Source organism: Dasypus novemcinctus, chromosome 1, assembly GCF_030445035.2.
Source record: "Dasypus novemcinctus isolate mDasNov1 chromosome 1, mDasNov1.1.hap2, whole genome shotgun sequence".
Lineage (NCBI taxonomy): Eukaryota > Metazoa > Chordata > Mammalia > Cingulata > Dasypodidae > Dasypus > Dasypus novemcinctus.
In genome coordinates, this window is record NC_080673.1 from 32,913,349 (window position 1) to 32,931,158 (window position 17,810).

At 36.2% G+C, this 17,810-nt stretch overlaps 1 protein-coding gene across 6 annotated transcripts in view; it reads right to left on the reverse strand.

Moving 5' to 3' along the window:
• Positions 1-17,810, reverse strand: part of RAPGEF2 (Rap guanine nucleotide exchange factor 2) — a 276,574-nt gene that overhangs the window by 173,924 nt on the left and 84,840 nt on the right. For all 6 annotated transcript variants that reach the window (XM_058276560.2, XM_058276808.2, XM_058276656.2 and 3 more), the window contains exon 2: positions 10,817-10,887. In XM_058276560.2, coding sequence (XP_058132543.1) covers positions 10,817-10,887 — 71 coding nt within the window. The remainder of the gene's footprint in view (positions 1-10,816; positions 10,888-17,810) is intronic.

The following is a 17,810-nucleotide window of genomic DNA, read 5'->3' on the forward strand; positions in this document are numbered from 1 at the left end:
AAGAAGGATGGTCCAACGATGGGCTCTTCATATTGATGACTATGTGTATGAACCTTTATTCTTGAAATTGAAACTTAGCCCAGTTTTATAGAGTGCCTAAGAGTTGCCTCCAGGGATCCTCCTTGTTGCTCAAATGTGGCCTCTCTCTAAGCCGAACTCAGCATATAAGGACATTACCTTCCCCCCAGCATGGGACATGACTCCCGGGAATGAGCTTCCCTGGCACCAAGGGATTACTACCAAGCACCACCCAGTAATGCAAGTGGAAAAAGACTTTGACCAAAAGGTGAAAAAGGCAAAGATAAACGAGTTTATATGGCTAAGAGACTTCAAAGTGAGTCAGGAGGTCATTCCAAAGGTTACACTTATACATGTTTCAGCAGGATCTCATTCACTGCCAAAGTAAATACCACCTCAAATGTGATGCTCCAAATAGCAGGATTCCTGAGGGGTCTGGAGACATCCAGACACTATAGTCAGAGCAGAGACTCAGGAGTTTGGTGCCTTGCCAGTGGGCCCTACTTTGGAATTTATGCTCCCCAGAGTGACAAAGTTGGACTCAGTTGTGGTTTCCCTACACATGGCTCTTCTGTCCTCTTACTGAACCGATAATTAATACTAGAGTTGGTAGGTGTATAACCAATAGACCTAAATCTTTGTGCTGTCCATGTGCCAGCTGGACCCTGAAACTCAAAGGACTTCAACACCTACTCTCCAGTTCACTGGTCTCACCCAGGACAACTAACATGGAGGTGATGATGGACAACTATCATACTAAGGAACTGAGAGTCTACAACTGCAAGCAAGAGAGTCCCATCCATTGGCCCTATGGGATCAGAGCCCCTCTCAATTAGCATTGGAGTGGACATCACCATCCCAGAAGCCTCAGGATTGGGGAAATGAACTATGGACTAAAGTAGACTTAACTGGTGTATTATATTATAGACTTATTGTGATTCTAGAAATAGAAGAAATTATATCATTGATGTGGAGGCAGTGGCCACTGGAGGTTCTGAGGGCAGGGAGTAGGAAAAAAATGTAACACAGAGGCATTTTGGGGACTTGGGAATTGTCCAGATTGACACTACAACGACAGATACAGGCCATTATAAATCTTGCCATAACCTACAGAATTCAGTAGGAAAGAATGTAAACTACAATGTAAACTTGAATCCATGCTTAATGGCAATGCTCCAAGATGTGTTTATCTATTGCAATGAATGTACCTCACTAATGAAGTAAGGATGTTGTTAAAGTGGGAAAATGTGGGAGGTATGGGGGGAGCAGTGCATATGGGAATCCCCTATATTTTTTATGTGATATTTGTAACTATTTTTTAAAGATTTATTTATTTATTTATCTCTCCCCTTCCCCATCCCGGTTGTCTGTTCTCTGTGTCTATTTGCTGTGTGTTCTTCTTTGTCCGCTTCTGTTGTTGTCAGCGGCACGGAAATCTGTATTTCTTTTTGTTGTGTCATCTTGTTGTGTCAGCTCCATGGTGTGCAGCACCATTCCTGGGCAGGCTGCACTTTCTTTCACGCTGGGTGGCTCTCCTTACGGGGCGCACTCCTTGCATGTGGGGCTCCCCTACATGGGGAACACCCCTGCGTGGCAGGGCACTCCTTGCGTGCATCAGCACTGCACATGAGCCAGCTCCACACGGGTCAAGGGGGCCCGGGATTTGAACCGCAGACCTCCCATGTGGTAGACGGACGCCCTAACCACTGGGCCAAGTCTACTTCCCCATCTGTATCTTTTAAAACAATTAAAAAGAAAAATGAAGGATATTTCCACTAAATGCTATTGGATGACTTCCAAGATATATTAAGTGAAAAAAAAACTAAAAATAAGTATAAAAATAGAGATAAAATAAAAATACAAATACAATGAAATTATAAATACAATTTCAAGAAAAAAGGAATTACAGAGGAAAAGACAGGAGAGGGTAGCTTGGAGTGTGAAGAAATAAACATCTTCAGTAAAGGTAAAGTGGTAAATGGAAAACCCAATAGTACAGTATCCTCAGTATACAGCTCTACTCTGAATATGAGTCAGAATACAATTGAACAGGAAAGAGGCCTATTTCCTGATAATGGACATACAAAATATAAAGCAGTAAAGTGGGACAAAAACAACATAAAGAGGGGGAAAAGGAATACAGGAGCAGAGAATATATACACTGTTGAAGCTAGGTTGAAATCTTTTGAAATTGTAGGTTACAGACATACGTTGTACAATGTAAATTTCACGGTAACCACAAAGAAAGTATCTGTAAGTTCACAACTTCTCTAATAAAAATGTATTTTTAAAATGTGTATCTATATGAAGCAAATGAGGAAGGGATCAGATATATCACAAAAAATCAACTATTCAGAAAAGATGATTGCAATAAAGGAAAAGAGAGACAGAAAAGAGATTTGACATATGAAAACCAAGGGGCAAAATGCCTAACGTAAGTACTGCCTTTACAGTATGACACTGAATGTTAATGGATTAAACTGCCCAATCAAAAGATACAGACTGGTACAAGGGAAGAAAAAGCATGACCCAACTATACGTTGTCTACAAGAGACTCACCTTAGACCCAATGACACAAATAGCTTGAAAGTGAAAGCTTGGAAAAGATATTCCACACAAACAGTAACCAAAAAAGAGGTGGGGCAGCTATATACTAATATCAGACAAAATGGACTTTAAGTCAAAAAGCTGTTATGGAGACGAAGGACACTATATATTGATAAAATGGGCAATCCACCAAGAAGAAGAAAGAATGATAAACACTTATACACATAACCACAGTGCCCAAGATACATAAAGCAAACACTGGCAAAACTGGAGTGGGAAACAGACACTCGGACAGTAATACTTAGAGACTTTAATACACCATTACTACCAATAGACAGAATATCTAAGAAAGAAGATCAATACAGAAACAGAAAACTTTAATAATATGATTAATGAACTGGACCTGATAGATACATAACATTGCACCCTAAAACAGCAGGATACACATTCTCCTCAAATACACATGGATCAATCTCCAGAATAAAACATATTGAGAGAAGCGGCTGTGGCTCAATCGACTGGGCTCCTGTCTAACATATGGGAGGCCCTGGGTTCACGTCCCAGGGCCTCCTTGTGAAGGCAAGCTGGCCCACCACGCCTGCGGAGAACTGACAGTCTGCATCCGCGCAGAGCTGACAACCCATGCCTGCAGAGAGCTGGCACAGAAAGATGACACAACAAAGGGAGCAAGCAACGCACAGCAAATGGACACAGAGCAGACAGCAAGCAAGATGCAAGGTGGGGGGGGTAAATTAAAATTAAAATTAAAAAAACACATTTGGGTCACAAAATAAGTCTCAATAAACTTAAAAAGTTTGAAATCATACAAAGCATCTCCTCTGACCATAAAGGAATGGAGCTAGAAATCAATAACACACAAAGAACCAAAAAATCCACAAATACAGGGAAGTTAAATAACACACTCTTTAACAATCAATAGGTTAAAGAAGAAATTGCAAGGGAAATCAGTAAGTTTGTTGAGGCAAATGAAAACAAGAACACAATGCATCAACTTACGGGACACAGTGAAGGAACAGCTGTGCGGGAAATTTATAGCCCTAAACACGTACATTAAAAAAGAAAAAAAAAGTTAAAATCGAAGACCTAACTCCATTCCTTGGAGGAAATAGAAAAAGAACAGCAAACTACTCCCAATGCAAGCAGGAGGAAAGAAATAAAGAGCAGAAATAAATGAAAATATCTTCAAAAATAAATGTTTAAAAATTGGATGACTCTCACTTCATGAGTTTAAAGTATATTACGTGGCTAAAAAGGTAAAAACAGCATGGTACTGGCACAAAGAAAAGATATATTGGCCAATGGAATCAAATTTTGAGTTCCGAAATAGACCCTCACATCTGCGGTTAAGTGAATTTTTGACAAGGCTGTCAAACCCACCGAGTTCGGTCAGAACAGTGTATTTTACAAATAGTGCTGAAATAACTGGATATCCCTATCTAAAAGAAAGAAAGAGGACCCCTATCTCACACCTTATGCAAATTAACTTAAAATGGATAAAGAACCTATATATAAAAACTAGAAACATAACTCCCAGGAGAAAATGTACAGAAACAACTTCAAGATCCTGTGGTAGGTAGTGGTTTCTTAAACCATACACCCAAAGCGTGAGCAAAAGAAGAAAAAAACAGATAAATGAGACCTCCTCAAAATTAATTAATGCCAAATAGAAGCTATGTACTGTTGTTAGCAGTAATATTATGATGATGTTCTTCCATCAATCGAAATAAATGTTCCAGAACAATGCAAGGTGTTGGTGGTGAGGCAATATATGTGAATCCTGTATGGTATGCATGATTGTTCTGTAAACTCGCAACTTCTCTAAATAAAAAAAAAAAAGTTAACAAGGTGTGTGCAACAACATGGGGGAAACCTTGAAGACACAGTGAAATCAGCTGAGTGAAATCAGCCAGATGCGAAAGGACAAATATTGTATGCTCTTGCTGATACGAACTAATTATAATAAACAAACTCACAGAGTTTGGATCTAAAATACAGGTTACCAGGGGCTAGGAGGGGTTAAGAAGGGGGAATTGATGTTTAATTTGTACAGAATTTCTATTTAGATTGATGGTAAAGTTTGGTAATGGATGGTCGTGTTTGTAGCACATGATCGTGAATGTGGTTAACAGCACTGAATTATATAGGCCAATGAGGTTAAAAGGGGAAACGTTAAGGTCACATATATTACTAGAATAAAAATAACAAACAAACAAACAAACAAAAAAAAACCAGCCATTCCAGAGGTTGTGCTGATGCACATCTCAGCAAGATCTCATTGACTACCACAATAAACAGTGCCACAAAATTAACAGGGGTCCTGAGGGCTCTAGAGACATCCAGACACTATAGTCAGGGCAGACAAGCTCAGGAACTCAGCACCCTGTCAGTGGGCCTTACTTTGGTCACCAGTGTAACAGCACCAGACTCTTTCATAGTTTCCCTATACATGGCTCTTCTGCCCCTTTTATGTGAACCTATAATTAGCACTATACTTATTAAATATATGTCCCAAAGACTTATATCTTTGGTCTGTTCACATACCAGTTGAGCCCCGAATTTCAGAGTTGCAACACCTACTCTCCAGTTTATCGGACTCACCCAGGACAACTAACGAGGAAATGATGATGGACAATGCCCATCCTAAGGAACAGAGATAGTCTGCAACTGCCAGAAAATTCCATCCATCAGCCCCATGGGATTTAAGCCCCCTCTCAATTAGAAACAGAGTGGGCATCACCATCCCAAAATCTTCAAATTTGGAAAATCAACAATAGACTAAGTAGATTTATTACCACTCTATTATAGACTTATTATTATTCTAGCAATGGAAGAACTTTAACATTGATATAAAATCAGTGGCTACCAGAGGTTCTAAAGGGAGGGAAAGGGAAGAATAGATGTAATATGGGGGCATTCTTGGGACACTGGAATTGTCCTGCAAGATACTACCATGACAGATACAGACCATTATAAATTTTGTCATAACCTGCAAAATTGTGCAGGACAGAGTGCAAACTGTAATGTAAACTATAGTTTACAGTTAGTAGCAATGCTTCAATAAGTGTTCATCAATTATAGCATATGTACCTCACTAATATGGAAAAGTCTGGGAGGGGAAGGAGGTGGGGCATGTGGGAATCCCTTATATATTTTATGTAACATTTATATAAAATAACGCTTATTTAAATATTTTTTTTTAATTTTTTAATGAAAGATAAAGCATAGGATGGTATAACACAGTGAACCCTATTATAAACGATGGACTATAGTTAAAAGTACAAGTACAATAAGGTTCTTTCAAGAATGTATGACACTAATACAAGGTGTTAATAATAGGATGGTGGGAAGAGACTTGGCTCAGTGGATAGGGCGTCCACCTACCGCACAGGAGGTCCGTGGTTCAAACCCCGGGCCTCCTTGACCGGTGTGGAGCGGGCTTTATGCACGCAAGGAGTGCCATGCCACACAGGGGTGTCCCTGCACAGGGGAGCCCCACGCGCAAGGAGTGCGCCCTGTAAGGAGAGCAGCCCAGCACAAAAGAAAGTGTAGCCTGCCCAGGAATGGCACCACACACACGGAGAGCTGACACAACAAGATGACAAACCAAAAAGAAACACAAATTTCCATGCCGCTGACAACAACAGAAGCGGACAAAGAAGAACACGTAGCAAATAGACACAGAAAACAGACAATTGGGGCGGCGGGGAAGGGGAGAGAAATAAGTAAAATAAATCTTTAAAAAATAATAATAATAATAGGGTGGTATAACGGGGGAAAATGTATCTAATGTAAACTATGTACAATAGTTAATAGTACTGTTTTTAACATTCTTTCATCAATTATAATAAAGGTAACTATTGTTTTTAAAAAATTGTACAATTACAAACAAATGCTATCATCTTGTAACAAATGTTCCACATCAATGCAAGGTGTTGGTGGTGGAATGGTATATGGAAATCCTGTACTTTATGCATAATTGGTCTGTAAATTCACAACTTTTCTAAAAAAATATTTTTTTAATTTAAAAAAGTGATAACCGGGCCTGATCTTTTGTCTCATATCCATTCACCCAAATGCTTATTACTCAATATAGTTTGGATATGTAATCACCACCTCACATTTAAAATGTATAAAACACAACTCAAACATCTTTCTCAAAATTTGTTTTCCCAAAATTAGTCTCCTAATTGCTTAAGCCAAAAACTTTGAGGCATCCTTGAATATTCTTTTCTTCACATCTGTGATGTTTAGGTTCTTATGTCAGCTTGGCCAGCTAAGGGTGCCTAGTTGATTGGTCAAGGAAACACTGGTCTGTTACTGTGGGGACATTTCATGGAATTAAGTCATCAGTGAGTTAATTGCATCTATGGCTGACTACATCTACAATCAACTGAGAAGACTGCCTTCAGCAATGAAAGATTTCTCATCCAATTGGTTGAAGAACTTAAAAGAAGTGATGACTTCAGCAGCCAGAATAAAGAATTTCTATCTCTACTTCAGCCAGCGAGCTTCTCCTGGGAATTTCACTGAAAATCTTCATCAGCGTTCCTAGAGTGCAGTCTGCCCTATGAATTTTGGACTTGTGCATCCCTGTCACAGAAGATAATTTTATAAAATCTCACAAAAGTTACAGATATCTCCTGTTGATAACCCTAATACAACATCCCATCTATCTGTCAGCATCTGTCTCTAAAACATATCCCTCCAAAACTAAGCAAGCCCACCACTTCCACTGCTAAAACCTAGTATGAATCATCGGTATTCCACCATTATCTCTCAGGACAACTACAACAGTGGACTTCTGCTTCTACTTCTGCATCCTTTTTGTCCATTCTCCATATAGCTGCCAAAGAGATCTTCTCCAGTAAATCAGATTATCCCACACCCTACTCCTTTAGAAGGAAATCCAAGCCCTTCATCTATACAAGGCATTTGGTCCCTGCCTTCCAACTACATGAAGCAGATTTACAAAATCTCTGCATAGTTGCCCAAACTCAAATGTTACCTCCTTTTGACTCCAAGGTCAATGCAGCCCTGTACACATTATTGCTAGCCATGCCTAACACACTAACATCTGAATAAAAGGACAATGATCCTTTCACATAAGTCTTGTCAACCCAACTAGGAATATAAGCTCTGTGACAGTAGGGGGTTGGTCTACTTCACTGCTGTATCCCCAATGCCTACATCAAATCAATGTCTAGCACACAGCAGACACCCAATTGATATCTGTTGACCAAATAAGTAAATTTAACCAATGTCAGCAATCACAATGAAATCTTCGATAAGACAATACTCGAAATAAATGAAGAGAATGCAAAAATATTTTTGTCTTAAAACATTGCTAAGGAAAGTTTTGTCCAAAGCTAAACAGAATTCCTAAACAGAGCATACTTACCATAATTTAGTTGTTTCTTAATTATCTAAATTTAGTGTCTATATAATAATAATTAGACTCAGCCTTACGCTGAAGAATAAACATACTTCAACAGGCTCTTGACTCCAATACTAAATGGCCCTAGGCAGGCATTCTACTATTTATAGATTTTAACTCCTAACCATAGCATTCTCTTTCCCTTTGGTAAATATGCTGCTTCTATTCCATATGAATTGAAGGGGAAAACATCAAAAATAACTAAAGTTGTGTTGAAAAATGTATTTTTTAAGTGAAAATCTGAAAACCTTTATTCTAAATAGTGTGTGATCTGACAGCAACCTAGTGACATCTATTTTAACAGCACAGAATCAATTTATTGTTTACATATGGATAGACCATAATAATGCACTTATCTGAAGTTTTCAAATAAATGAAAGCTTCTTGTCCTTCAGAAGGCTATGTTCAACTGCCTAATACTGAATAAACAGATTTGAAAATCTTGATTAAGAGCATTTTCTTCGTGAATGAGGAAAACTGTATATGTGGACCTCTTAATTGAGGCTCTCTACTATTAATCCCAGCAGTAAGCCTTTATTTATAAAATTCAAAGATAATAACTTATCCAGGTGATACGTATTTTTCCCAGAAATGATAAATCATAAACCAGTTAATCTAAGCCACAGTGTTTATCTGTATTACTTTTGTTGTTGTTATTCATTTAGGTATCCTGGCCTTGATATTAAATTTTTTTCTAAAAAGCAGGACTTGAGTTAATTTAAGAGGGCGTTTTACATAAATGTGAGAAACAGAAGACTTTTCAGCAGGAACAGAATAAGACAAACATCTTAAAAGCTCTTCCCTGTGACTTCATGCCAACAAACAAAATTGTATAAGTCCCTGTGGCAGTTTGGTATTGCTTATGAATTCCAAAAACAGATAGTGAATTGTGTCTGTAAACTGGTCTGTTCCTCTGGGCGTATTAGATTGTATTAGATTCAGAGGTTTCACTTTTTCTTTATTAAATCAAGATAAGGACTTTTATTTGACCATGTCATTTAGGGTTACTGGGTTTGAGTGTCGTTGTCGTCGCCTCCCCCTGCCTCCCCTTGTGAGCTATATAAAATATATATATAAAAGAAAATACACAGAGAAGGAGAACACAGAGAGTTGAATTTTGATGCTGGAGTCCCAATGAGAAAGCCAAGCCTTCACCTGAGAGTTTACAGCTGGCCTTACAGTGGCCCCACTAGCTTATCCCAGCCTACAGCTGAGACTGGAAGAAGCTGGGTCCATGAAGCGTTAAGTGGAAGCAGGAAGGCTGAACCTCGCAGACATTGCCCACCATCTTGCATCAACATGTGGCAACAGACTGGGTGAGAAAGTACCTCTTGTGGTACCCTGAGTTGGATTCTTTAGGGCCTGGTGACTGTAAGCTTCTATCCTCAAATAAATATCCTTTATAAAAACCAACAGATTTCTGGTATTTTTCATCAGCACCACTTTGGTTGTCTAATACAATCCCCAAAACAGACTTTCTAAAGTATAAACAGACAATAGACTAAACCATACCCTTGAATTAATAGTTATTTCTCACCAAAAATACCTTTGAAATGGCAGAAAGTTAATAGTTCTGAAGCTGAAAATATGGTAGTTCATTTATTATCCCTATTCTTAAAAATATTGAAAATTTTTATAATTATAAAATTTTCCTTTTTCTACTGCATAGAATTCTTATTGAAATAATTTTATAATCACATATATACTACAGACATACATGATATAATGAATGTCTATTATATATAAATGTGGTTTTATATGCACTATGGGATTATGACATGTGTGCTGAGGATTAATTGCATTTTTGAGATTAATTGCATTCAATTAAAATAAACAATCAGTGCTACAATTTCTCTTTAGGCAAACTGTCATCAAAAAAGTGGTTATTTCTAATACACATAAAATGAAAGTTACATACTTCAAATACTATTCTTGTATTAATTTGTGTCATCTTATAAAATCTCAATGGTTTTACCCTTTCTAATAAAACTTTACTCAATTTTTTAACATTTAATCTGCATTCTACTTTGATTTAAATGATTTTTCATTAAAAATTTAATTTTAGAAGTACTCAATCCTCTTGACATTTTTTCAATTAACAACTAAATATGAAATTGACAAGCTCTCAAATTAGTGTTTAAAAAACAAAGAGGAAAATATATAGGAATGGTATTTCTTTCATAATTAAAAAATGTTGGCATGACAAACTAGCTAGAGTTGTGTGAAGCAAAAATCTTCTTAAACAGAACCCACTCTGTCCTAGTTTTTGTTTAAATACAATTCACCCTCCAAAGTCCTTTATTTTCACTTCCAGTTAAAGTAAAAAAAATTTTTTTTTACTGCATTAAATAAAACTTTCAGGCTTTTCAATATGAAACCCAGATAAACATAAGTATTATTAATGTACAGGCATGGTGGTTATAAGATTTTTATGTAAGTGGTAACATTCTGAATTCTAATACATCTGAGTGCTAAGTAGCAGAGTTGTATTTGCCAGGACAACAAATGCCCCTTTTGGTATATTTTCCAGGTGGCATTGATGACTTTGGATATATATGAGTATGGGTGTGAGTCTGCGCGTGCATGTGAATTACTGTGACAGAAATGTCAAAAAATTTAATATGTAGAAAAAACTGAATGTAATATTGTAGAACTTAAAAAGTTTTAGGAATGCACTATATAAGGCAGGGTTTTCATAAGTAAGTTTTATCTCAAAGCCTACTTCTTATTTATAATACACGATCATATAAAATGCTACCATCCTGTTCTTATTAAAATAATCTTAAAACAACATACCTTAGTTGATGTTCCCTCAAGTTTGATAAGGCTTCCATACCATGTAAATAGGAATACACTATTTCCAGGTCCTGTTTGAAAGAAAAATAAATTATTAGACTTCATATGAAAACAGACTTCTAAATTAAGGCACTACATTTAGAGGGCAAATTAAGCAATAAAAAAAAATTTTTTTTAGTACATGTCTTCTTAGACATTAAAAAATAAACTTTATTAACAGAAAAGCTGAACTGCACAAATGCCACCCATTACAACTGCTTTTCAGATGTACAAAAGCTATAAAAATGCAAAATAAGTTGGTTCAAGCTTTTGAAAAACAATTCCCCATAGGCTTTTCCTATCACCTATTTTTCTGCCTTTTTTATCAAAATATCAAATGTAAAGTTTTAATTTTAAAATATATATTTTACAATACCATAATTAAATCGGATTTTATTTCTTAAAGCCATAATATAAAATGCATGTATATATAGCTATACTCAAAAATGAGTATGAATTCAATTTTTTCTATTTCTTACCAAATGACATTTCTTTTATAAAGAAATATGCCACTTAAATATTTTCCTTAAAAACAGACACCTTTTTAATACTAGGTCACATTGCAGTAAATATAAAAAAAGATTCAAAGTTATCCATGAGAGTTCAACAGGTAAAAATTCAGAGTCCTATTAAATTCCTACATGGCAAGTCAACAAGGACTTAGTATTTTAAGATGCCAATGTATACCAAGGATTACTCATAGTCTGTGGTTTCAATCATATAAATGAATATTTATTCATCCATTAAATCTAAGTCAAAAATCTAAAACAAAGGTATTTTAATAAATGTGTAAATTAATGTTTTTTTAATAACAGCTTTATTGGAATATAAATCCGATATCACAAATTTTACTCTTTAAAGTGAACAATTCAGTGTTTTATTTTGTGCAATTATCACCACTTTTTAAATTTCAGAATATTTTCATCATCCTAAAAAACAGTCCCATACCCATTAGCAGTCATTCTCCCTTCCCCCTGCCCTCCAGCTCCTGGCAACTACCAAATTACTTTCTCTTTCAATAGATTCGCCTATGACAGAAATATAGTGTAAATGGAATCACACAACAGAAGCTTTTATGACTGGCTTCTTTCATTTAGCATAATGTTTTCAAGGTTCATCCATGTCATAGTATGTATTAGTGCCAAATAATATTCCCATTGTATAGATATACCACATTCTGGTTATCCATTCCCCAGTTGATATTTGGATTGTTTAAAGCTTTGGGCTATGAATAATGCTGCTCTTAATTCTCATTTTTGTTTGAATGCCTGTTTTCATTTTTCATGGGTGTTTTCATTTTTCTAGGAGTGGAATTGCTGGTTATACACTACTCTATGTTTAAATTTTGGGGGAATTGCCAAACAGTTTTCCTAAATGGTTGTATACTTTGGATGAATTGTATGCTTTTTCAATATGTATCAATAAAACTGATTTGTTTTAAGGAAAAAAAAAAAAGGAAAGTCCAAGGTCACGTATATTACTAAAAGGAAAGCTAAAAAACATAACATGGAATTGTATAGCATAGTAAAACCACATGTGAAATATGAAATGGTTAAAAATTGCATATATAAGAATATCTTCCTTTGAGGCTGAACAACTTATGTTAATGCTAGAAGATGTTAATATTTGTACTAGGTTTTAAAACTGGCAAGTATTATTCTTCCAACCCTCTACTATATTTTTTCAAGATTGTTCGGGCTTTTCTGTGAATTTTTCTGGACATTTTCATGTGAATTTTAGGATCAGCCTGTCAATTCCTGCAACATCTTGATAGGGACTAGACTGAAACTATAAATCAACTCAGGAAGTATTGCCATCTAACAATATTAAGTCTTCTAATCCATGACATGGAATGTCTTTCCATTTTTCAGGTCTTCATTAATTTCTTTCTTTCAAGAATATTTTGTACTTTCTGGTATATAAGGCCTTTAATATCTTTTGTTAAATAAAATCCACTTTTAATCAAGAAAACTGTATAGACTTAGAAAAAATTTTTAGAATGATCAGAACTATACATAGAATTAAAATACATATTTAGGGTACAAAACAGATAAGCGACAATTCATAGAATAAATAGAGAATTACAAAACGTTTTAAGAGGACACTAACAAGGTTTTGAGCCTAAAATATTTCAGTTTTGCACTTTTTTTAATGAAGTACTGTCAACCGGTTACAACCTGCCCAAAGCCTATACTGTTTTCATCTAAGCAGACAGACAGCACTATTTACATTCATTTAACACTCATAAAGCAAATAAATTTGGGGAAAACACCAGAAAAAAAATAGATGGAAAGAAATTAAAAGGGGAAGTCTAACAAAATCATGATAGAAGCAAGAATTCAGAAGCTTAGAGACAAAGTTGAGGAAAAAGTTGAGCAGGCCTGCAAATACCAAATTCTCTTTTCGCTTATTCAAACCAAGCAAATCCAAAGTGAAAAAGCTTTCTGCTTGATCAAATGGCATTTTTTAATCTGACGCTTTTTAACATTGTAGAGTTGCATATTTGTAGCGGGGTCACCTTTCTGAATAAGCTATGTCAGTCACATTGCACATGTCAAAACAGTACATATGGACTTAATTTTGAGAATGAAAGTATAACCTATATATCTAAGAATAATAATTACCATCATTATTTATCTTAATACAATATGTATAATTACAACTTGCAAATTAAATAAGATTGTTAGTTCATGAAAGTGTAGAGAATAATGTCATATTATCCCCTACAATTCACTTATACATGTGAATGGGTCGGGAAGTTGTTATTGTGCCTTACATAATCATGACATTCTCTGGTGAGTGCATTTAAATGTGTCACTCACACAAGGTTAAATGCAAGCTGGGCCCGTAATAGGTAGCTGTTCAAGTGAGTACTGTTTATTTTATCCTTTTAATTTTGAAATGGTTTTAAGCTAACAAGAAAATTACAAAAATAATTTTTAAAACTCAGACTGAGTACTCCAACATACCACCAACCCAGATATGCAGAGCCACCAACTTTTAATATTTTGCCACATCTGCTACACCATTCTATCTACACATCCTTCCATCCAGCTAGCTATTTTTTTTCCAGCTAGCTATTTTTATCTATTTGCTAAATATTTGAGTTATGCTCCTTGAACACTTAATACTTCCATGCACATTTCCTGAAAACAAAGATACCCATGTAAATATTTTTTATATCAAACCAGACTATGATTGAATAGTCTTAAATCAATTCAACAAATTAGGTCCCAAGTTTTTTCTCTTATTCTTAGAATAAGTCATCGCAAAAGAAACTTGCTTTAGATGGTCTATGCCATAAGGGACATACTGACTACAGAAACAGACAGCATTATAATAATATTACATGCGAGGCATTATGATCTAGCTTGAACTAGATTACCTATACATTTTATCTAAGCTTGAGGTATTATTATTGTAGCTAACAAAATGAGTGGTAGAAAATAAACTGACCTCTAGGTGGCAGACAAGCAGCAAATAAATGCAATGTTTCAAAGTGTACTGTGAACCTAGCCATCAGATTGGTAAGTAGGAAGAAGCAGAGAGGCTATGGAGGAGGCATTGGAAAATCTCTGTTCTCTCTCTGAGGAATGATAGAAAATTCACTAGAGATAGGCAAAAATAATGCAAACTAAAGGAAGGAGGAAACTGTGAAGAAGTTTACCCTCAAAAAAGAGCCTAGGAGCCAAATTTTAGGCTTCCACTGGTTAGGAATTGTAAGAACAATAAATAATGCTGAAAGGCAATAAGGAACACAAATTTTCTTCTCTCCTAGGGGCAAGGTAGAATGAGGCATGTTTTGAAATAGACATATTTTGCCTTCTAAATCATCCTATCAACTCTTTTTCTACCTCTTTCTGCCCAAGCATCCAGTGACTTCGCTACTCCAAGGTGCAAAAACGAGGGACTCTGCTCAGGTCTACAAATTAAAGGAAGGTGATCTGCATCAAAGCGTGGATGTGAGTGATGAGTGGTGGCCCTTGAAACTTCCAGGGGAACTGTCCACCGGCACTTGCATTTCCCTATCTCAAACAAATCTCTAAGTAATCTGAGATTCAGCCATTACAAAATAACCCAGCTCTACCCAGCAATTGCCCCCCACTCCCTCCTTGCCTGTAAACACTCTTGCTTTTTTACCACTTCTCTTCCTTCCCTTCTCATGCAGAAGTTTCAAGATATATTTTCCCTTAATGGTTGGTCTTTACTAAAATGGTCTCTGAATTAGTGTGGAATTGCCTTTACTCAGCTGAGAAACATAAGACAAGTGAGTAAGGATGAGGAGTTAAGAATGCCTTGCTCTTCAAATCAACCTGAAATTTGCAATTATCCGTGAAAAACAGATATGCTGCACAAGAGAGCAAGAGTGTTCTCTTAAGATGCATAAGGAAAAGCATGGACTTCTGAGAGTTATATTTTTGGATTCTTTTTCCTTCTCTGCACAAATAGTGTGAAATTATGTTTTAAAGAACTTGACTATAAAAAAATTGCTAGAGCATTATAGCTGTCCAAAAGTGATCCAGTTTTCAGTCCTGTCAATAAACTGATATGCAAACTAAGAAATTTCTAACCTCCACTCCTGCACATCTCAAAACAAATAAAATCACATTACTACTGTCATGTTAAAGAACCCTTTAAAAAATGTAAGCCAGTTTTCTTCTAAAATTCTCTAGTCGTTGAATACAAACAGGAAGTTGTGCTAACCAGGAAGCAGCATTTACAGAACAATAAGCTTTTCCTTCTACCCTAGGAAGGACATCCTTTTTTCAAAAATAGATGCTATTTGAAAGTAGATTAAAGTTACAAAGCAGTTACCCAACAAAGAAAGATACTGAAAGGCCAACCAGAATGCAGTTTTCCAAGCAAAGAGACTCATTTTTTACCCCAAATGTAAACCTGTATCAATACCTAAACGTATCCTCCAACTACTTTAGGAGAGTGATCATTCGCAACCTAACTGAAGCCAGCCCTCTTACTCAGTCTATAAACATAACGCATGCTTATTAAGAAGGAAGTTAAAGGGAAAGCACCCTCTGAACCTTGGGCTCTTTAATTTCTCCTGAAAAACTCACCGAGAATGTAATAGACTCCACCTAGGGAACTTTTAATTCATTCAAAACTAACTTTAAATATTATTTGTTTGCCAACATCAGGACTTCACTAATGCTGAGTATTTAACATGATCTTTAGAGAATTGAGGGAAGAAAACTATTTCCCAATCTCCATTCCTGCCCACCTACTCTCTCCACTTCATCAGACTCATTCAGAACACCTAACAAAAGGATGATGATGGACAACACCCATCCCAGGAAACAGAGTGTCTGCAACTGCAAGGAATACAGTTCCATTCATCTGCCCCATGGGATCTAAGCCCCCTCTCAATCAGAAACAGAGTGGGCATCACCACCCCCAAAACCTCAGGACTGAGGAATGAACAAACATAAGGTGAGAATGCAACTATAGACCAAAGTAGCCTTATTATTATTCTAGCAATGGAAGAACTTGTAACACTGATATAAAGACAGTGGTCACCAGAAGTTCTGAGGGGAGAGAAGAACAGGTGCAATGTGGGGCATTATGGGCCATTGGAATTGTTCTGCCTGATAGTGCAATGACAGATACAGGCCATTAAACATTTTGTGAAAACCTTTAAAATTGTGTGGTGCAAAGTATAAGCCATAATGTAAACTATAGACCATGGTTGAGCAATGCTTCAACATGTATTCATCAATTGTAACAAATGAACCACACTAATGAAAGATGTTGTTAATGGGGGGAAATGAGGGAGGGGAAGGCAGTGGGTATATGGGAACCCCCTATATTTTCATTGAAACATTTATGTAATTCTAAAACCTCTTTAAAAATAAAGGAAAAAATTGTAGGAAAAAAAAATGAGGAAGGGGGAAATGGGGGAAAATTCCATTTCAAACAGCTACTTAATTTTCTCCTCCAGGACAGCCTGGCTAATAACATATTTAAGAATGTAGAAGCTCGAAAACCAACTGTGTTTTCTTCTCTAATATAAGTTTATCTTCCACAATTCAAAACTGTTTCATAACACTTAAACAAAATGAAGTCTTTAAAAAAATCTCTGTATATGATCTATTAACTTAGATTGAACCCATTCAATTTCTACTTTTAAAATTTCCTTAAAATATTTATATTTCAATCTTTCAAAGGTTTCAAATTATAAGAGGTTCCCACAAATTCCAAGTCATATTGGAGTTACTGAAATGGTCTTTTAAGGACTAATTTACTTCACCATCATTCTTGGATATTTTTAATGGGTGATGATAACATTAGAAAATAAATTAAAGTGCTGCATTTTCTTTTAAAATGTAGCCATACAACTCATACACAGTGTAAAAGAACATTTGGAGAACCTGTTACCAAGTAACTCAGTATAATAACAGATCAACAGCATATTGTCAGGTTAATCCTACTGAAACACAGCGTTTTACCACTTATTTCCAAACTGTGTCCCACAGAACCTTGTCTGCACTACACTGTATATGTAGCATCTATTTTAGATAAGTACACAACTCACATTAAAGGCCACACGAAAAAGGAGCTGGTGACTTTAGCCCAAACTTCACAAACATACCTCAATCCCTTTTTGCTGCTTGGAAGAGGAAGGGAACAGGGAGGAGATGAAGCCCATTACCTCCCAGCATATATTCCTTGGCACTCACTGTTTCAAGCATATCACATTTAAAGCACATGCTTCCAAGTTTCCCCACGCTGGCTTCAGAATAAAACCCAAACACCAACAATCTTCCCACAGGGTGACTATCCATCTTTGATGGGTACAGCCAATCATAAAGTACCTCAAATACCTCAAAAACATGCCTCCCCCTTCTCATCTATCCCCAGGTCCACTGACCATTGTCAGTTCTTACTGCCTTTAATCTCCCACAATTGGCTCTTCATGTGCACTCTGTGTGGTCACTTAACT